The 22,378-nt window shown below is 44.2% G+C and overlaps 1 protein-coding gene across 4 annotated transcripts in view; it reads right to left on the bottom strand.

Annotated features, from left to right (window-relative positions):
• Window positions 1–320: 320 nt before the first annotated feature.
• The window catches only part of WT1 (WT1 transcription factor), a 50,939-nt gene continuing 28,881 nt past the window's right edge, over window positions 321–22,378 (bottom strand). For 2 of the 4 annotated variants that reach the window (XM_070428100.1, XM_070428102.1), the window contains 5 exons: window positions 11,963–12,059; window positions 9,791–9,941; window positions 5,477–5,566; window positions 4,797–4,889; window positions 321–1,688 (listed from right to left, as the gene is read on the bottom strand). In XM_070428100.1, coding sequence (XP_070284201.1) covers window positions 1,567–1,688; window positions 4,797–4,889; window positions 5,477–5,566; window positions 9,791–9,941; window positions 11,963–12,059 — 553 coding nt within the window. In that variant the 3' untranslated portion in view covers window positions 321–1,566. The remainder of the gene's footprint in view (window positions 1,689–4,796; window positions 4,890–5,476; window positions 5,567–9,790; window positions 9,942–11,962; window positions 12,060–22,378) is intronic. The other 2 variants (XM_070428101.1, XM_070428104.1) reach the window with 1 other exon arrangement.

The raw sequence follows: 22,378 nt of genomic DNA, 5'->3' as shown, positions 1-22,378 counted from the left end.
CTCTTTTGCTGACCTGGAAAAAGAAGTGATGCAATCATAGCCTGATTAAAATGACCCCTAAAACTCAATCCCCACCATGCTGTCCACAAGCCCGTTCAGCCAGCTCCCACGCAGTCCCTTTAAGATGCGAGCAGAACAGGGGCCTCTCTGGCTGCTCCTCTGAGGGATAACTGCCTCCTGAGTTCCCACAGGAGGAAATAAATAGTGGTCAGGACCTGGGACAGACTCAACTAGTGGTCATCGATGTCGGCGGTATCTTCTTACCTATTTAAAAGAGGCTCAAAGGTTTGAGCTCAATAGGGCTGATAGAATCTTGCCACTTTCCTTTTGAATAGACTTTAATTGAGAGCGAAGTGAAAAAAATGCAGGTTACATTTTTAGTGTTATTCATAAGTTGTAAGATCAACACCGAGACAGTGATGCATCTAACGTTTATACATTTCCTAACTTTAGTTGTCAAAGAGCAAATCATTATCAGATAGATATATTTACACAATAATTTCAAGCAACAGTAAATAATAAACTCCCTCCCTTAAAAATCCGAAAAAAAAAAATCACACACATCCAATTACCTTTAAACAATGGATTTCCTCACCCTAGTAAGTATCATTTTTTGCACATATACTTGTAGATCCAAAGTTACTTAAGTTACTTAAGAACAGTCTTATCAGTGAGATCTCAGATCAGCCCTATTTCTTTTTGAGTCGCTTTAATTTTTACAACTTGAAGCCACATAACCAGCGTGGCCTGTACACTTGAAGGACTCCAAGGACACCCCACATGATAAAAATGAATTCCACTTCCTTTGTGGAGGAGATATGTACATCTCTGAAGACGCATATGACTACAATTCAAAAAGTCAAAAATGAACACAAAACCAAAATCTCAGATCTTCAAACACGGTGTCTTAAGAGCATTGTGTTAATGTTAACATTGAATTAACTGAATGGTAATATTCTTTCATATTTCTCTACAGAGTTGCTATTTAGTTCTAATTCTTTTTTCAGCTGCTTGAAACACACGAGCTTTAAAAGTTGCCTGGCAGCACACAGCAGCCTGCCTAACCTCCGCACTGTCGGACGGGTCTCACCCCCAGGGCCCTGCTCTCTGATTTATTTCTTGCTATAGCTGTTAGTAAATGGAAACCATGACAAAGTTTACATTAGCAGACACATACACATGCCCTGGCCTATAAATATTCTATGATGGAAAATGGTACAATGACTCCATTCCCAGAGAAAATGAGCGTAAAAGAAGAGGGTGGGGGAACCTTCTCAACAATGGCTCTTCTTACACTGGGAAATCCAGACCAAACGGCGATGGATGTCGTTGGCCACCTCTCCAGGGCCTTGTGAGTCAACTACAAGTTGGCAGAGTGGAGGCCACCTTCTCCGGGGAGACCTGGTGGGATCCAGTAGTACACGCATCTTGTCTTGGAAGCTGGATGAAGGCGAATTGCCATTTCCTTCTTAGAGAGGTGAGTGGGAGGGATTTTTAAAGTCAGATTGGAAAGCAATTCCCACACTGTCCTGCCTTGGACACAGCTCTGTCCCTGGATTGGACCCCTCAAAGTGCCAGCTGGAGCTTGGTCATGTTTCTCTGGTGCATGTTGTGATGGCGGACTAATTCGTCTGACCGGGCGAACTTTTTCTGACAACTGGGCCACCGACAGCTGAAGGGCTTTTCACCTGTTGACACAATTGCCAGTCAGATACTTGCAGCGGAAAAGATGGTATATGTTTAACTCTCAAAGGCCCGAGTTAATGCCACAAGGCACCCACTCCAGATTCCTTCTAGTTTTGTCCCTAAGCCAACGCACCAGGCTTACTTCGGGGGCAGCTCTGAGATGGCAGCACTTCTGAGGCCTTAAAATACTGTAACAAATTATAAAATACTAGAGGTCTGGTGAACAAAATTCGTGCACTTGCAGGGGCGGGGGTCCCTCAGCCTGGCCCGTGCCCTCTCGCAGTCCAGGAGCCCTCGGGGGATGTCCGACTGCCTCAGAGGCTGGAGAGGCTCCTGCCACCACCGCTGCACTCGCCAGCCGTGAACTCAGCTTCTGGCTGAGTGGCATTCCCCCTGTGGGAGCACACTGACCACCAGGAGGCAGCTCCTGAATTGAGTGTCTGCCCCCTGGTGGTCAGTGCACATCATAGTGACTGGTCGTTCTGCCGTTTGATCTATTTGCATATTAGCCTTTTATTATATAGGATTACTAAGTCAGAAGACTTGGGAAATGAGAGACTATGAATGGAAATGTCTGGGTAATCATATAAAATGAAGGGGTGGGGGGACACTTATTTCAACCTCTCCCATTAGACTGTCTTATGAACTGTGTAAGTAGGGCATTGAACTTATCTGGGCTGCAAGGGCCTCAGGATTGTCACCCTAGATGTTACTTATTAATCACCATCCAGCAGTAGAGCTGTGACTGCAGCTTTCCTATCTCTGTATAGATAAAGATTCTGGACAGGCTGGGTATTTTTAAATAAGTCACTGATACTAGTATTTTTAAATAAGTATTTTAAATAAGTAACTGATACTAGTCACTGATACATGGTATTTTTTTCTATTTCCTTAAAGTGTAACTCAGAGCATAATTCTTACACAGAAAATTCTAGTTGAAGCATAGTTTAGAGATTTTTAACAAGTCTGCCAAAAGATCAAGCCTTCTCCACCTAAGGTGCCCTCAGAAGTTCTTTCCAAGCCTCATTCTGTACAGGGAAGATAATTAGCATTTATTAAGTGCCTAATGTATGCCAAGCTTTTTGCTGGCCATCATCTATATATATAAAAGCCTAAACGACTGTTAAAACCGAACAACCGGAATGACTGGAACAACCGGTTGACCAGTCACTATGATGCACACTGACTACCAGGGGGCAGACGCATAATGGAGGAGCTGCCCCCTGGTGGTCAGTGCACTCCCACAGCCAACCTCCCGCGGCCTCTCCCCTTGGCCAGCCTGCCCCAATCGCCCTGATCAGAACCTCCTGCGGCCCCAATCAGGACTGGGTGAGATGCTCCCATTGGCCCCGATTGCCAGCCAGGTCAAGGGACCCCACCCGTGCATGAATTCATGCACTGGACCTCTTATATATATATATGGCTTGCCTCATGTACTCTTAGAACAGCTCTGTAAGGGAAGTGTTGTTATCCCCACTCTACAGATGATGGTGGACTTCTGGGCAAGGCAGACCCAGGCAAGACTCCAATTCAGGTCAGTCTAATTTCAAAAACCGTGCACTTTGCTGTATCCCACCCCCTGGGCCTAGCCATATTGCAAATATACCTATGACTTAATGCTAAGTACAAATGCCACAGAAGCCAATCCCTTGTACCACCTTGGGGATCCTTTCTTGATATCGTTGGTCCCACTTTGCCTTTTCTGGGAGCTACTGGTCAGGACAAGCACTGAGAAATGTCCCAGGGGAGGTGCTGACCCAGGGTCAGAGCTGGGGGCCCATCAAGCATTAAATAGTCTACTGGTAACCTAGATCACCAGCACACGTGCAGATATGCACAGATTTGGGGGTTAGGGTACAAGGAATAGAAACTCTTTCCCACCAAATTATGAGCTCAGGACTAAGGCAAAGAAGCAACACCAAAGGCATCCAAGTAGGGCCAACGACATGCCCATCCCACCAACTCTGGGGTACAGGTGCCTTGACTCTGTAAGTGCAGCATGTTTGGGTTGAAAATCCAGGACTGCACGAGGGGCTTATGACATCATGCCTTCCTTCACCTCCTGCTCACTGTTCCTCTGCTCTTTCTAATCTGGCTCCTGCTCCCAGTCCCCACCCCGAGCCATGCAGCCAAAGTCCTGTCCAACCCTTTCTCTTGCTGTCTTCATTCTCCTCAGTCTATCAATGGTATTCAACTCAGCTGACTTTCTACTTGATTCTCTTTCCTCCATGGGCTGTGACATAAAATCCAATCCCCCCAAACCTTTCTCCAACAAAGAAGGCATATGGTGGGCTGGGAGCAGATAAAACTGGGTTTGCTACTTACTAGCTTTAGGACTTTACACAAGTCATTTAATCACTATGTGCCTCAGTCTCCTCATCTGTAAAATGGGGATAAAACATGCCTGCCTACTCTTCTTACAAGGATGATGTTAAGATAAAGTAAGATAACCTAGACATTGGCCCTCCTTCCAAAGCTATAAAATACACAACAAAGATGGTGCCATTTCCATTATGAATCACACCAGCCTTACGGAGAAGCAAAAGCCTTCAACAGCCAGTGAATAAATGCTCGATTCCCCTTCTCTAGACTAGTACAAAGGAAATAATATCCACACGCTGATGTGAGTCTGGCAGAAACCATGGCAGCTCCTGGGGCACTAACTTTTAGCAGAGAAAGAATTCAGGTCTCTGAAAATAGTGTTATGAAACATCAACTTTCAGAGAATAAATGTTTAGCTTGCTAGATTTGGGCTTGCTAGAATTTCTGTTGTTCTTCTGTGAGGTTGATTATCCTATCAAGCTGAGTGATAAAAAAAATATGATGAAACAAATTGGGAACAGAGGGACCTACGTTATCTCTTCATTTTTATTTTGGACACTCATGAAAAGTTCTTTTCACATCTCTCTTCTATTCTGTATCAATCCCCCGCCCCTTCTTAAACAATGTTGTTTAAAATAGCCATAGAATGTTCTTTCTCTCATCTGAGTCTAAACCTGTTTAGAAACATTTTACACTAGACTTTTCCAATCTCTCTCATCATAAACAACTTCATTCAAACAGTAGTTTAAAAAATAATGAAAAATAAATGTGAAGAAAAGTTTACGCACTTGTTTTACCTGTATGAGTCCTGGTGTGGGTCTTCAGGTGGTCGGACCGGGAGAACTTTCGCTGACAAGTTTTACACTGGAATGGTTTCACACCTAGACGGACAGAGAAGGTCTAACCGCAGCCCTAACAACGTGGGGACGTGACGAGGCCCACAAGGCCTACTTCCCGGAGGCCGGAGGAGCCGGGCATTTCCAGCCACGCCTGCAGCATCTGCCTCACCCTCAGATTTCCCCCAGGCCCAGCATGAACCACCCGATTCTGTGCATAACCCTGAAGACCTGCTTCTGCTCTTGGAAACAATTATTCTTTAACCACAGATGTCCAGCTTCTGACCAAGGTCTCAACTGTGTCCAAGACTGAAAAAGAGGGTCATACTCTACAGATGGGATTCCGATCTCCACCACCCATGATCTTTACTGGTGCTCAGTGTATCATCAGCACGTAGCTAGTGGAACCTCATTGTTCTGTGGTCTGCATGATAAATATGGGGTGCTTCTTTCTCTTTCCTCCCTTTCTTTTTTTTTAAGAGAAGGAAAATCCCCAGCAATTAGAAAAAAAATTAGAAAAATGAAACAAATGGCTGACCCTCTCACATCCATATTTAACAACAAAGAAAATCACAGCATCAACTGTAATGCAAGGGAGCACACTGCCGGCAATGAGAAGTGAACCTACAAACCTGTGTGTCTCCTTTGGTGTCTTTTGAGCTGGTCTGAACGAGAAAACCTTCGCTCACAGTCCTTGAAGTCACACTGGTATGGTTTCTCACCTTGGGGGAAGACACAGACTCCATTTGAAAATGATACTGGAAGTGGGGATCTCATTAAAAGCAACCTCTCCTCTTGGGACTGAAGGGGTCCCCAAGGGCCTCAGGCACTTCGGTGGAACATGTTAGTGTGGCCTTGCCAAATGCAGTGTGTGGTTAAAGGCCCACCTATCCATGGGCTCACTGTCAGTGACTGAAGCCTGGGGGGGCTAGGTGAATGAGGATGGTCCCTCACCTCCCAGTTAGAAGTGAACGGAAACCCAGGTTCTGGAGTCTGAGACCAAGGTCACATCCCACTCTGGCACTGTAAGGGCTGGGTGAGGTATGGTTTCCTTATTGTGAAATGGGGCCAATAATCTGACAACTTCCAAGGATTTATAAACTGATTAAACCAGACCATCTACAGAAAGGGCTTAGCCCAGTACCTAGCACAGAAGCGTGCTCAAAAATGACTGGCAGAGAATATTTAGACAAATAACAAATGAAAGAAATCTTAACTCCTAGACTGAGTCTGAGGCAGAATTCTGAGATGGACGTGCCTTGGAGCAGGCCCATATTTTATGGCCTGAAGATTTGGTGTTCTCTGCTACTGACTTCTCATTCCTGAGTCAAGCATAAACAGTTCCATGGTTGTGAGACGCTCAAGTTAAACCAGGAGCTTAGAAAGATTTTGCTATCCCTTTATCAGAGAGAAGTCAGTAGTGGGATTACACAACCTCCTGTCTCAGAATGGAAAAGCCCCACCCTGTCCTCGCTCAAGAAAGTTCAGCCAAACCCTGGGAGCTGAGCCCCAAGAGTGCACTCAGAGACCTTGGGCCTTTCCACCTTCGTATGAGAATTCTGAGTCACCCACATTCTGGGATGGAGTTCTGGGATGGAGAGCAAGTCCTCCCCAGCAGCCCCCAGGGCTCCGTCGGGTCTTTCCATTGCAGGGCAGTCCCTAGTTACCTATCCAGCCCTGATAGATAGATAACCTCCTCTATCTCCCCTGAGTAATCTGTATTCCTGCTATACCAGAGCTCACCATTCCCGAAATCTGCCTCACACTTTGCTCACACTAAATGCCCTTGGTCCCTATCCCGTTCCTACTGGCAAAAAGTCTGCTCTAAGTTCCTCACAAATGCCTGTTCATCTGTGATGCCTTCCTGGAAACGTCGTGTGCAGACTGAGAGCCCTTCCTTCCCTCCTTACAGAATTTATTACAGAACATCGAATGCGGTGGGCTGTGCCCAGGTCTGCCTCCTCCACCGGCTGGAAATTCCTGAGGACAGGAGCCTTTTCTTAACTTGCTACTTGTCCCCAGCCCAGTGAGTGACTTAGCTTCACCTCTACAATTGGGGAGGACAATACCACTATTTGGTTGCATTTCTTTTCCCTGCCTTTTTGCTTCTGCTCCTGTTTTTCCTTTTTCTGCCCGACCTTAACCTTGATGGTCAGCCCACACCCATCTGCCACCAAGAAACCTCCTGGACCCTAGCTCAAATGGATACTCTCTGAACAACTCTTCCCACTCCTCCAGCCTCTGGTTTAGAACATTATCATGTGCTCTCTTAGTCCCTTTTCATTTGTATATGTCCTAGATCCAAAACAGACCATATGCCCTTTGAATTGGGGGCTTGTGGCTTGGGAATGGAAAGGCGTGAGTTTGAATACTGCTTCCGCTGTACCCCACCCAGCTGGTAATTGTTGTATGTGTGAGAATTAAATGAAGTAATGCATGTAAAGAGCCTGACACACAGAAAGCATTTAATACAGAATTACTTTATATTTTACTCTGCGCTGTTATTATAAATTGTACTCTTTCAAGAAGGGGGCCACAGACTTGTTATATACCAGCCTGCCCTAGCGGTTCTGATAGTCTTAGCGATCTTGCCTACTGTCTTCCCTTCACACAGACATCTAACCCTCATTGTTTTCTAAGTGTCTCTTTTCCATTAAAAGTTTCTACAACGGTATCATCTTGAATGTAGTCCCTCGCATTCTTCCAAGCAGAGTTTTATTTTACCATCTCCCTTCTAACCTTAACATTTACTTTCCAAATGATCCCATTTAGGAAACTATGTAAAAACAGAACATGCCACCAGTTTTCTCATCTTTAGCCTCAAAACCAGAGGTGCACTGAGTGCAAAGTCAGGTTTAAGCAGGAACTGCATCCTCTACATGTAATGACTTAGCAATGGCCAATGGTCTAGAGATCTGAAAGCAGATCACTTTCTTCTCTAGCTTCCTTATAGCAACCTCAGCAGTAATCCTATCTAATAAAGAGTGAATATGCTAATTGACCCTCATGCCATCGCAAAGATGGCAGCACCCACAGCCAAAAAGGAGAGAATATGCTAATTGACTGTCACACCCTCGAAGATGGTGGTGCCCACAGCCACAAGATGGCCAGCAGGGGAGGGCAGTTGTGGGCGATCAGGCCAGCAGGGGAGGGGAGTTGGGGGTGACTGGACTGGCAAGGGAGGGCAGTTGGGGGCAACCGGGCCAGAAGGGGAGGTCAGTTGGGGGCGATTGGGCCAACACAGGAGCAGTTAGGCGTCAATCAGGCTGGCAGGGGAGTGGTTAGGGGGTGATCAGGCCAGCAGGCAGAAGCGGTTAGGGGCAGTCAGGCAGGCAGGCAGGCAAGCGGTTGGGAGCCAGCAGTCCCGGATTGTGAGAGAGATGTCCGACTGCCGGTTTAAACCTGCAATCGTACATCCCCCGAGGGGTCCCAGATTGGAGAGGGTGCAGGCTGGGCTGAGGGACACCCTCCTCCCAGTGCACGAATTTCATTCACTGGGCCTCTAGTATTAAATAATTATGCTTATCGTCACAACAAAGCTGTCTTTCAATTGTGGAAAGAATGCCCTCGTCAGTGTAGCTCAGGTGTTTGGAGCATCATCCCAAACACCAAAAGGTTGCAGGTTCGATTTCTGGTGAAGGCACATATCCAGGTTGAAGATTCGATCCCTGGTCAGGATGCATGTGGGAGGCACCAGTCAATGTTTCTTGCTCACATCAATGTTTCTCTCTCTCTCTCTCTCACTCTCTCTCAAATCAATTTTTAAAAATTTTAAAAATGAAAAAGTATGGCACCAGCTGCCCTGCAGAAAAGCCTGCTCTTCCCCCTTTCTCTATAGGGGAGACCCAATCTCACTCCCATCCACAGGCCAAGGGCAAATATTGGTAAAACGGCTATTCATATTTGAGGTGTCCAACAGCCACACAAGGACTCTTTCCCAGAGGCAGACCTGTGGGGAAAATCAAGTTTTCCTAGACACATAATCAAAAATCACCATCCTTTTTTAAGATTGAAAACAAAAATTAAACCTACAATCCATTTTCTCATTCTCATCTGGTTGATTATTAACCCAAGCAGTTAAGTTTGTCTTTGAACCATCTCTTCCTAATCTTAGGATAACCTTGCCCATCAAGCTCTCAAAATCATCTGATTGTACCAAACTCCCAGGCTAGCTCCTCTCTCTTTAGAGATGCTAATAGTATTCCAATAGGAACACTGCCATTTATTCAGACTTATTGGCATAGGGTACTGCATTTGGTGTTTCATACCTGTAATTCCTTTAATCCAATTTAATATTAAAATGTAATCTGCTCGCTGAAACCGGTTTGGCTCAGTGGATAGAGCGTCGGCCTTCAGACTGAAAGGTCCCAGGTTCGATTCCGGTCAAGGGCATGTATCTGGGTTGCGGGCACATCCCCAGTAGGAGATGTGCAGGAGGCAGCTGATCGATGTTTCTTTCTCATCGATGTTTCTAACTCTCTATCTCTCTCCCTTCCTCTCTGTAAAAATTTAATAAAATATATTTTTAAAAAAATTTAATCTGCTCTTAACAATTATATAAGGTAGACATTATCATCTCCATTTTTCACATGAAGCAAATGAAGTTCAAAGAGGGTTAAGTAACTTTCGCTAGGTCTCGCCACTTGGTGATAAAGCCAGAATTCAAACACCAGGCTCTTTAATTCTGTGCGATTCTTTTTCCACCACTCTGCTCAGCCCTTCCTGAAGACAGCTTACTGACTTCTTTATTAAAGGTTGGATAATCAGGATGCAAAATGGCCCTGCAGCCTTTTTCTATCACGTGAGCCAGATCTTTCAAAATGCCTACTGTCCATCATCCCAGCAATCACCTGGGTCCTTAGCAGTGTGAGACCCAGGAGCAGGAGCTCCGGAACCAGCCCTGCCCCAAGCTCACCAAACCAAGGCTGGACGGTGGACACACTTACCAGTGTGCTTCCGGCTGTGCATCTGTAAGTGAGACAGCTTAAAATATCTCTTATTGCAGCCCGGGTAAGCACACATGAAGGGGCGTTTCTCACTGGTCTCAGATGCCGAACGGACAAGAGTCGGGGCTACTCCGGGCACGCGCCGAACGTCCTACAAGCAGAGCATAAGCGAATGCAGGCTTTAGCCACAGGTGAACATGCGTGCCAGGTCCCCGGGGAAAGTGAGCATTGGAATATACCCCAGGAAGGGATAGCAGAGCTGAAGCCTAAAACTGCTCCACACACCAGATGCCCACAGCAGGCATCACTAACGGATGACGGATCAGTGCATTCTACAATGCAGCGCTCTGACGTCATCACTACTGACCAGCCAGAAGCAGTATTTGAAGTCTGTTTGAGGTCGATAATCCAGAGTATCTGGAAAAGAAATGCTGGTGACTGGAAGAGCTCCCAGTCCAGCCTGTCTCTCAGATTCTCCACTAGATGCAGTGAGGTTTGGAAGCCAAAGTCCCAGATTCTATTCCATTCCCTCCCACTCAGATGCATGGCCACAACACTGGGGCCAAATAGGCAATGGGTGGGAATGTCCTTATTAGAGAGGCATGCAGGATACGGACGAGTTCCAACTAACCAGACCTTCCATGTGTGAGTAAATGACAAGGAAGAGGAGCCACTGAGATGTGGGGGTGTTGTCTGTGATGGGGAGCTGAAACCAGAGGCTCCATGTACAGTGCCTTAACAGTGACACCAGGAAACACTGGGTCTGCCCGCTGTGCACCATACACATCCTTCCCAGGGCAGCATGTTGGTCCCCTTTATCTTCTGAGTGTATGTGTACGGTCAGTCCTACCTGAGAAAGAGCTAGAGGGAAACAATGAGGCAAGCTCCCCTTCATTCTCTTGGGAGACTCCCTCCTCCCCCAAACTGTTCACAGCCTCTGTCTCCCTAGGAGGCAGTATAAAGAGGTGCTTAAAAACAGGGTTTTTGGAGTCAGACAAGTCGTGTTGTATGTCTCTGCTCCACCTCTTACCAGCTATGTGGTTTTGGACAAGTCACTCATCTTCTCCAGGCTTGAGTTTCCTTACCTACAAAATGGAGCTAATGATAGTACCTACCTCATAAAGGTGTGCTGAGGATTAAATGGAGGGGGAGGAGTCAATGTATAGACATGAAAGAAGCTTAAATGTGTATTACTAAGTGAAAGGAGCCACTCTGAAAAGGCTACATACTGTATGATTCCAACTATATGACACTCTGGGAAAAGGCAAAACTATAGACAGTGAAAAGATCTGTGGTGATGGGGGCAGGAGAAGGGGAGGGAGGGAGAGATGAGCAGGTAGAACATGGGGCATTTTTAGGCAGTGAAACTGCTCTGTATGATATTGTAATGGCAGATACACGGCATTATGCATTTAGCAAAACCCACAGAACCGCACAGCACAAAATGTGAACCCTAATGTGAACTATGGACTTTGGTTAACAATAATGTGTCACTATTGGCTCATCCATTGTAACGAATGCACCATACCAAAGCCAGATATTAATAAACATAGAGACTATGTCAGGGGAGAAGCAGGGGAGAGGGAAGATATGGGAACTCTCTGTACTTTCTGCACAATTTTCCCTTGAACCTAAAACATTGTTGTAAAAAAACTTAGTCTATTTTTTTAAAAAAAGAACAGTCCATGTATAAAACTTAGCACAATGCTTAGCATTTACAAAGTGTCCAGCCATAGGTGGTGCAGTTATTGATGTTATTGTTATTATTAGCAACCATTGGCAAGATAGTCTATCTTTGGGCACTTTACATTGCAGACCAAGTCAAAGGCAGGCCATTAATTCAAGCCCGTTTAGCCCCAAATACTAGTATAAGAGCTGCCTAGCCCACCATGGAGAAGGCGAATTAAACCATGAAAAGAGAAAGGATGGGATTCTACAGGATACATCTTGGCCTGAGCCAGGGAGGCAGCCCGCTTCAAGCTGGCCTCTGGAGAGGAGGAGGCTGCCCTATCTGCCCCCTGGAAGAGGAGGGGGTCCCTGCTGCCCCAGGAGCATACAATTAGGAACAGACTTGCTAGGATCAAATGGCCATCAGCAAGGAAGTGAGAGGGTGGATGTTGAGAAGGGAAAGAGGCCATGCAGTCCACTTCCAGCCGGGGCCCGAGTACTCACCTGAATGCCCCTGAAGACACCGTGGGTGTGTATTCTGTACTGGGCGCCACAGAGGATTGGCGTGGTGTGGTTATCGCTTTCATACCCTGTGCCGTGGCTGCAAACACAAGGAAGAGAGGACAAGGCCCGGGTTGGTCCAGAGGCACCGTTTGGAAATGTGCATCTGCAGCAGAGGAATGTTTTTTAAAGCTCACAGGACAACAGCTGGTTTCTGCCTCCCTCCATCGGGGCTACTTTCGAAGTAGGGTTTTGTGAAGAGCAGGGCTGCTCAATCCTGGTGTCACCACCACGCAGCCCTCCCTCACACTCAGATTCTCACAGACGCACTGCACCGTCCGGGGCTCTGCCTCTCTCAGACAAGCCGGGAACAGTCACAGTGGCAGGAGTTCATCCCCAGCACGCTGTTAACCCTCTAGATGGCAGGGCTGACAGCTGCAAGTATCTCAGGAATGAGCAGATGCCTCAAGTTCACATCAAGTGCAAGGGATGTTTGTCGGCACCTCATGACTCAGTTTTCACCAGATAGCGCCAAGAAAGTGATGACACAAGGAGAGATGTCACATCCTCAGAAGTGGGGGTGACACATCTGTGGCCCTGCTCCACTTAACCTAGAGATCAGTTTTCCAGATCAACTTAACTCTTGGCAGCCAACCCGTGCCAAAGGTGGACACCGGATAATCTTCCTCCAGCAATAGACTGACTAGTCCCCTAGTCGATGCTCAGGTTAACCGTGGACTACTTGTGAGAGCTGAGGGATGTGAAATATTGAAAAGGAATCGCTTGGAAGGGGTGGATGTTCTGCTCTAAAGGTATTCTCTCCTCCAGGAAAAAGTTGGTTATCTGTTCTACAGTTATTTTACTTCCAAACGAGGCAGAGTGAGGGTGCTTATCCACGCAGGCGCACACTGTGGTCACATCTAGAATCATCATGGAGAGCTTTTATGAAATACCTCTGTGAAATGGTGCAGCGGCTTTGGAAAATGCCTGGAAGGTCCTCAAAAGGTTAGACATAAAGTTCCCGTGGGGCCGGCAATTCCACGTCCAGGTATGTTCCCAGGAGAAATGAATCATATGTTTACACAAAAACCTGTGCACATTGTTTTTGAGCAGCATTTATTCATCCTGGCTAAAAAGTGGAATCAACCCAAAAGTCCATCAGCTGATGAGGAAACAAAATGCAGGACCTTCATAAAATGGAATGTTATTTGGCAATAAAAAGGAAGAAAATACTGACACCTGATAATGTGGACAAACCTTGAAAACACTGTACTAAGTGAAAGAGGCCACTCACAAAGGACCACCTATTGTGTGACTCCATTTATACAAGGTGTCCAGACATAGGCAGAATTATGGTGACAGAAAGTAGATTTCGGTGGCTGGTTGCCTAGGGCTGGGGAAGCTGGAGAGAAATGGAGACTGACTGCTGAAAATGTCCTAAAACTGGGGTACTAGTCACACAAGTCCGAATATACTAAAACTATTGAGTCGTATACTCCAAATGAGTGAGCTGTATGATATATGAAACCTGTAAAGCTGCTTTTAAAAAATTACCTCTGCAGAATGGGGTCCATGCACCAGCATTTTTTTAAGCCTCCAAGTGTAATTAACTGGCTGTCAGGGCTGAGAGCCTCCGCCCCCTGACTGTTACTCTGGAGATTCCAAGGGTCCAGGGGCAGGAGGCAGGTGGCTTGGCTGATGAGCCCGCTCCATCTGAAGGTATGGGGAAAGTCTGAGGCTGGCTCAACTCTCACTCACCCAGGGAAGAGAATTCCTGGAAGGCAAGAGTGTCTGCCAGGACGCCTGACATGTCTACGTACCCTGTGGCCACAGCAGCTGTGGGGTGTCACATGTAGTTCTGGCTCCAAACTTTTAGGAAAAGATTGACTGTCTCCTTTGCACAGAGCAATGAGAGCAGTCTGGGGAGGTGGGTGGCAGTTTGCGCTCCATAACCTACTATATACACCTTGTTTCCACATCTTTCAGGTGATTTTTGACATACTTGAAGAGAAATGTCCCAAAGAGCTAAACTAGGGTCAAACACGTAAAAATTGGAAAGACATGCCAAATCCAGATAGTATCTGCCTTTCTGAACCTTAGAATGTGCCTGCCAAGAAAAAGAGACCATGTCTGCGTTCCTTACAATTACATAGACAGTCGGGAAGTGAGAGTTGATGACGATGGTGATGGGGTAGCAGAAAGCGGACAGGACGAGAATGCTGCTGCCAGAACATTTTGCCTCAAAAGCTGTGAAGAGATGCTGTCTCTGCCTGCTTTAGCCTGCCTGCAGCCAAAATGTGACTTACACACTTTCCAGGGCTGAGGAATCTCTAGGGACAAAGCAACAGGAATACGAATTATTTTAGAATTCTGCCATCAAAGGGGAAGAATTAGAACTCTCCTGTCTTGGCAGTTGATCTCTGGATGTTTCTGGGTTCCTGGAGGGTGGAAGACATGGGGAATAGATGTTACTCAAGATACTTGTCCCAGGAAATGAAGTGCTGTGTCATTCAAAGGGAATGACATGAATCTCACAGCCTGATGCAAGCCAACAAACAAAAGAAGCAACCAGCAACAAGAGTGTATCTGCCAAATGTGCCACTACATTCTTCTACCAGGTTCATGAATCAGAAAAAAGCTAAGCTTTGCCTATTGGCTCTTGTGTCTACAGAAGACAAACACACAATGCAATTCCACACTGTGGAAACCCTGCAACCCAACACACTTCCCCATGTGGTCTACCCAAGACACCGAGTACAACCAGTGGGCTCAATGATGACTCTCTCTAGGTAGGTAAAGGAAAGCAAGTCGGTGGTCTTGGAACCATCCACTAATAGAGGTAGGAAAGTAATCTATGCCAACCCCCATTCATAGCACCTCTAGCTCATCCTCAGCAGGTGAATAGTGACAACTATTTCAAGACAGTCCATTCTATTTTGGCAACGTTTTTATTGTTAGGAAAAGCCTTTCTAAACCAAGCTGAAATCAGTCTCCTCATTTCTGTCTCTTGAAGAACCACAGAGTGAGTCTTACTATTTTACAGGCATCTCTGTCTATATACTCTGCTCTATGGTAAAGTTGGCCTTGAAGACAGAAACCAACTTGCTTCTCTCTGTATCCTCTCGACTTAGTGTCTGACATAAGGCACATAGTCCATAACTGCTCCACAAGATGGACCGAATCTAACTCCTCTTCCACATGACAGTCCTCCAGGTATTTGAAGGCAGCTCTCCAGGCTACAGAACTGTGGTTCTCTCAACTATTGCAACATGAAATGGTATCTAATTCCTTTACTATGTGGATCCTCCTCTTCTTGAGCCCCTTCAGTTTGTTAGGTGTCTCTCAGAGTGTGGGCTTGGGGTATTCCAGACGAAAAGTTCTGTAAAGGAGTTAGGACACACACACACACACACACACACACACACAGCCTTTGGAATCAAGAAAGGAACATCAATGCATAAGACTGGAGAGTACATGCCTCACCCAAAGGGGCTCCATTTCAAATTTTTCAAAATCAACATGCTAGTCACACACAGTACAGTGCATCAGGCCTACAGGCTTCCAGGGCCTGGGGCTTCCCCCCTCAATCAGGACAGAGCAGTGCTATTTACACACCTGAGAGCACATCTTCCTCGCACTCAGGTCACAGTGGTCCTCCTCAGCCAAATAATACCTCCAACCACAGCACCCACCTAGTATGAACTGTAAGCAAGGCAGGTATCTCCAATCTTGAACTTGAAGACACGATTTTTTCAAGCTTCAATTCAGGACTACACATATATCCTTCAAATTCCATTCTGTTTCTTTCAGCAAGTCATTCCCAACTGTTGAAATCTTTTTGACTCTTGATTTGGCTTCCAATCATTTGCTTTCATTCCTCTTTCATGTTATCTCTACATTTGAAAAGCAGCTTTTCTGTGTTTTTATAAGAGAAAAGGATCTTCCCTGCTGTTGTTGGGAATTATTGTATTTACAATATGTATAGAAGTAATGAATTTGAGAAGGTTCTAGGGGGAAACTGGAGGGAAGACATCATAGAGAACCTAGTCATGTGTATGGGGTCCAGTCCAACAGAGCATAAGTCATCAGCAGGAGTTAACCTGAGACAGAGGCTCAGGAAGGTGGTGGTTGCCATTGCAACAACAGCCACTGTTAAGAGCCAGCTGCTAGCTTGATGACCAAGTGAAGCCAAGCTTTACCCCAAGAGAGACCAGATTTAAAAACTTCCAGTTACTCTGCTATGGATGAATAAAACAGGAGTGAGGGTAGGATTTCTAGAAGTCTGGAACCTCGAGGCCTTCTTAAAAGGGCAAGAGGCTACTAGCCCAATGAAGAGAGTTCTGGAACCAAACATGCACCTTCCACATAAAGGAATCACAGAGTCCTGGACAGTTGTGGGGTAAAAACTCATCATGCCCCAGAGATGAAGGAGTTATCATTCATGAAACTGATATCAGAAAGAAGGTTTTAAAAGGAAGTGTGAATCCACTCACCAAGCCACTGAAAGACCCAAATCTCCCTTAGGGTAGAAATGCATGTAATGGTTTGATCCATCTTTACATGCAGATAATGAGAAGCAAAGTAAAGCAAGCCCAGACCAATGCACAGTGAGGCATGTGACCCAAGCCTGAGTAAAGCTGGACTTTCTTAGACTAAGAAATTGGTGCTTTGAAAAATGTTTTCATGGTTTTCTGTTTTATTGCCTAGTAAACTTCTGACAGGTAAGGTACTTGTCCAGATGAATGAAAGGGAAAAGGGATTTGATGATGCCTTGGCCAACATCATCAGGGGGATCACAAGGATTTACAGTGAGGTGGAATGAGGGCAGCTGTGGTTCAGAGAAGAGCTGGTGGGTCTGGTGGGGTCTGGTGCTGGCAGGTGAAGTTGTGGGGAAGGAGGCTATGAGTAATGTGACTACTTCTCCCTCCTGCCACAGAGCACTGCACTAGAAATCACTTGCCAGCTTGATAAACATGCTTAAGAAGCCCCTTTGGTTTTGTTGTTTAACTAGGCACAAATCACTCATTTAAGTATTTAGCCCATAATTCCCTGTCTTGCCTGCAAGGACATCAAAAGTGACTATCAAATGTCTTTTTTCAATAAAGACCCATTATATTAGGAGCCTTCCACTATGAGACAAGTAACTCTACCACAAAAAGAAATAGACCCGAACATTGTTTTGTATGTGGTTAAAATACGTTATTTCCTAATGATCATTTTCTTTCTACATGCTCCCAAAGATCTGGCCTAATAACTTTCCCAAGAATTCAAGCTAACCTCACTGCTCTTTAGTTTCCAGAATTCACTGTTGTTTTTTTCTACTTGAAAACTAAGACATTTACTTGTCTTAACTCTCTTGTCACCTCTCTTATTCTCCATGAATTTCCAGATTACTGGCCCAGGGGCAAAATTATTTTATGTCTTTGTTAAACCAATCAGAATATGGATTTGGCTCTATTTTTCTTGAAAGCAGAGCCACAAACTCAATAAACCTATAGGGGCCAAGCAAGTAAGAAGAATAAATGAAGAAGGCCCTGGAGGCAAGATGGCACTGAAATGGAGAGGACAGCCACACTGGCCGCCCATTTCCTATCCAAAGGAGGTAACCAGGACTCCACTCTATCAGCCAAGTACTGTCAATAATTATGAACCCAGTATTTTCAGATCTTTCCATTCTCCAAAAAACACACACAGAAATCTGGATTTTTATATGAGATCACCTGAGTTTTCAATTGTGGCAAATAATTGAAAATTTATAGAATCATTGTCAGGTCATAAAACATCCTCTCGCCTAAGGACCACCAGTTTGCAACCTCTGCTTTAAAGATTGAGCAGTGACGTTTAAGCTGCAAACTGGAAAATTCCATCTTGATTCTGCTGTCTCCTCCCACATGGCAACAAAGTAGAGGTGGGGCTGTGCCTGATTTCTTTGAAAACTATTAGAACCTTCCAAACCCTAGAAAAATTGAAAGGATGCAATACTTGTACAGCAGGAATGGTCGGTGGTGTTAGAGCAAAATCCAGTGGTTTACCTCTAAATTTCACTGGCCTACTTGAAAGTAGGTGTACACACTGAAATTACAGATAGAAAACCATAGTCACTATGCAACTAATTCAACTTACCACAAATTTGGTGGCTTAACACAAATCTATTATCTTACAATTCTGGAGAGGAGAAGTCTAAAATCAGCCTCACCATGTTAAAGTCAAGGTGCTGGCAGGCCTATATTCTTCTGGAGTCTGAGGGGAGAATCTCTTTCTTTGCTTTCTTCAGCTCCTAGGACTCACCTGCATTCCTTGGTCCCTTCATTGCATCACTTTGACATCTGGCTTCCTTCGTCATATCTCCTACTGCTCTTCTGTAATCAAATCTCTCCCTGTCTTCCTCTTATAAAGATACATTTTGTAAGATACATTTTGTTAAGGGACCACCAAGATAATCCAGGATGATATTCCCATCTCAAGATCCTTAACTTAATCACACATGCAACGTGCCTTTTGCCACACAAGGCAAGATTCACAGGTTCCAGGGATTAGGTCCTGGATGTCTTTGGGGGTCATTATTCAACTCACCATACAGAGGAAACCAGACTTATTCTTACAGATACATCTGAAAGAGCTAAATTAATCTGGATCCTTTCTCTCTAGACCAGTAGTTCTCAAACTTCTGGCCCTTTAAATACAGTTCCTCATGTTGTGACCCCAACCATAAAATTATTTTCGTTGCTACTTCATAACTGTAATGTTGCTACTGTTATGAATCATAATGTAAATATATGATATGCAGGATGGTCTTAGGCGACCCCAGTGAAAGGGTCGTTCGACCGCCAAAGGGGTCGCGACCCACAGGTTAAGAACCGCTGCTCTAGACTAATCTGAAAGACTAGTCCACAAGAACATGGGTTCCTCGCCTAAAGACCCGTGTTCCAGGCCCACTTCTATTATGTATTTGCTCTGTGGTCATGGGTGAATCATCCGCATCTCTTATCAACTGTAAAATGAAGCTAATAACCTATTTCACAGATTTATTTCAAAATCAAACAGGTAAGCTATGGGGAAGTAAATTTTAAAATCATTCAGCAACCTATCCCAACAAAATGTTCAGGTCAATGTTTACATGTAATAGGCAACCAACAATCTCAAAAATATTTCTTATATGCTTCTTAGAAGCCTGATGATTGAGATCTATAAAACTTATATTGTTTTTATCCTCAGCACAGCCCCAGGAGTCATGAAGGTATATCATTTGAGGCAAATGACTTAACTTCCTCATGTAAAATTAGAAAAACATGCTCTCCCTATCTCTGCCCGCCACTAGCACTATTTTACAAGAGCAAATGAAATGAGGTGAGTAAAGCACGATGTTCGGTACGTGGCATGCCCTCAACGAATGTTAACCATTACTTACTGGTATAAACCCCATTTCACTGCAAATAATACTGAAGTTTAAGGAGAGACTGAGTTATTTGCCCAAACTCAGAAAGATGGCAAGTGGTAGAGAGAAGGTTTGAGTGCAGGTCAGCTCAGCTCTTCTTCCTTCAAAAACTAGGGAGATAATTCTGGTTTTGTAACCCATGCTGGGTTCCCATCTAATGATATTTGAATGACTCCAAGCTCTTTTCTCCAGCGGTGTGAATTAAATTCAGCCAGTTGAAGTTTTTAAAATGTAGTGGAAATGGAATAAGAGGGGAGCAATGAGGAGGGGCAAGTTCAAAATATTTACTCTTTAATATGCTTCATCTTGTGTTCTGAGGCTCAATATTTATCTGGTATGAAGAAAGTGCGAGGCACACTGATGGAAATGGTCCACTTATGTGTGTTAGAGCAGTCAAAACTGAGCATAGCTCTGGTCAGGTAGCTCAGTTGGTTAGAGCCTCTTGCTGGTACACCAAGGTTGTGAGTTCAATCCCAGTCAGGGCACTTACAAGAAACAATCAGTGAGTGCACAAATAAATGAAACAACGAATTGATGTTTCCCTCTCTCTCTCTCTCTCTCTTAAAGCAATACATACAAACATACATACATACATAAAAAATTTAAAAACTGAGCACAATTTTTATTTTTTTAAAAATCTTCCTACCTAACTGGGAAAGTAAGCTAAGCAGAAGCATACTCTTGGTGACTCCATTTCTGGTGGTGGGCGTGGACTGTACATTTTCCAAAACAGCTTAAAATGCATAAAAATGTATCCTGATAAACTGTGCTTTTCCTAGACAGCTTTAAAATACAAAACCACTTGTCCTTAGAAAGTCTGCAAAAAGAGAAAAATGTTCCTCATATAACACAAATTATGAGCCTTCTTCATGCTAAAAACTTGTACATTGAGGTTTGGTCCAGAAAAAACTTAGCGTTTGAAGAGTAGCTTCTTTAGAAATGATTAATTTTGATATTCCACAGGCACAAGAAGATTAATAAAAAGGAATTGAGGTTTAACAGATGAGGAAAACCAGAGCTGCCCTGAAATCCCTTATCAACAGAAGAGATAAAAAAAAAAAAAAAGGAAGGACAAGGAGCATTTTTTAATAAAATTAGCATTTGATATGAATATTCAAAAAGGGAAAACCTTGGCCTGCCATTTCTCTCTTCACCCCTTGTCATTGGCCAGGTGGGCAACCTCCCATCTTCACCTCTTTCTTCTCACCTCGGCAAAGTTTATCAGACTGAAGGAAAGCACCTGGGAAAAATTCAAACTCTTGTGTCTCAAAAAAAAGGAAATTTACCAATCAACCCCTCTTCTCACGCTATTCTTGATACTGAGCTGAGGCATATATATCAGACACTTAAATGTCTGATTCTTTTTGGTGTTGAAAATACCCTTTGCTGTAAGCCGGTCTAATGTGCTGCTTTTGAGGGACATGAACAATGGAAAACCATGCTAAGAAATTGTGCCTTGAGATGAAGCCAAACATACCACCACTTCTTAGTTTTCATATCAATAAAAGGAACCCAGCCCTAGCCGGTCTGGCTCCGTGGATAGGGCATTGGCCTGCGAACTGAAGGGTCCCTGGTTTGATTCTGGTCAAGGGCACATGCCTGGGTTGCAGGCTCAAGTCCCCAGTAGGGGGTGTGCAGGAGGCAGCAGATCAATGATTCTTTCTCATCATTGATGTTTCTATCTCTCTCTCCCTCTCTCTTCCTCTCTGAAATCAATAAAAATATATTTTTTAAAAAGGAACTCAAGTCTAATCAAGCCTCTAGCTCTAACTACCTGTATATAGGAAACACAAGAGATAAGTAGAGGCCCAAAGTTAAAAGACTTTAAGAGGAAGCAATCTGTCAAACCCAGAATCTGGGTTATTCTCCTGGCCTAGTGACCTGTTGTCTCCAACAAATCAAGAGATGAGAACACAAGAGGGGCAGAGGGTGGGAGGAGCAGTTATAGTATAAAAGAGAATTGAAAGAGGACAACCAATAAAATAAAACAGAACAGTAAGCCTCTGCATAAATGCTCACCATACACAAGGAGGAGCCAGAGAGTGTTGTACTTGAACTAACCAGTCCTAGAGGACTTAGGGCCCAAAGAACCGGGACTTCCTCGAGGAAGCCTCATTGACCACACAACAATGCTTAGGTTTAAAGCTTTAGTGAATGAAAATATAATTTCCCTGTAGCCAGAGTAATTTCAAAACTCACTTTCATATTCATTTATAAGATCCAACTTAGGGAAATGAATAGGTAATGGATATCCTTTTGCAGAACTGGTGGTAACTTAGCACAGGTACCTCTAGCTCAACATGAATGTTATTTTATTCTTTGCCTGAATATGATAAGCAAAGGACAATATTCAAATGAAATTCACAACTCTGCACAAATATTATCAGCAATGCCGTCTAGTCATTCTCTGTGCGTAATTTAATCTTTTATAGTGGGAATATAACAAATCAATAGTACATTAAAAACCAAGAGACTATTCTGCTCCTGAGAATATAAAGGGAGAAGGCAAAAGATGATGTTTCTTTCCCTAATCTAACATAGAATGTAAACCTAAAAATAAAACAACCATCTTACATTTGATTGGGTTAAAAGAAACCACGCAAATAATGCCTATCATCTGATAATTCATAGATATAAAAGTTCCCCAGAAGTGCAGTCTACAGAAAAAAACCATCTACATTTTTACTTTAAAATATGTTTACCTTTCTCCTTCCCTCAGGTGTTTCATTTCATTTCAGGGCTCAAGAAAACAATGCATTTTTTACTTTAACAAAAACAATGTATTTTGTCAATTTTAATTTAAAATTGCAAGATGGTAATTATTCTAACTATTGTACTTTGTTTTGTTTTGTTTTGTTTTGTTAATCCTCACCTGAAGGTATTTCTCCATAGGTTTTTATATAGAGTGCCAGAAGGGAGGGAGGAGGGAGGGGAGAGACAGAGAGAGAAACATCCATTGGTTGCCTCCCACACGCATGCTCTGA

Source organism: Myotis yumanensis, unplaced genomic scaffold (genome assembly GCF_028538775.1).
Source record: "Myotis yumanensis isolate MYYU_CA2020_CCGP unplaced genomic scaffold, mMyoYum1.0.hap1 SCAF_10, whole genome shotgun sequence".
Taxonomy (NCBI): domain Eukaryota; kingdom Metazoa; phylum Chordata; class Mammalia; order Chiroptera; family Vespertilionidae; genus Myotis; species Myotis yumanensis.
This window is presented reverse-complemented; position numbering and strand designations above follow the sequence as displayed.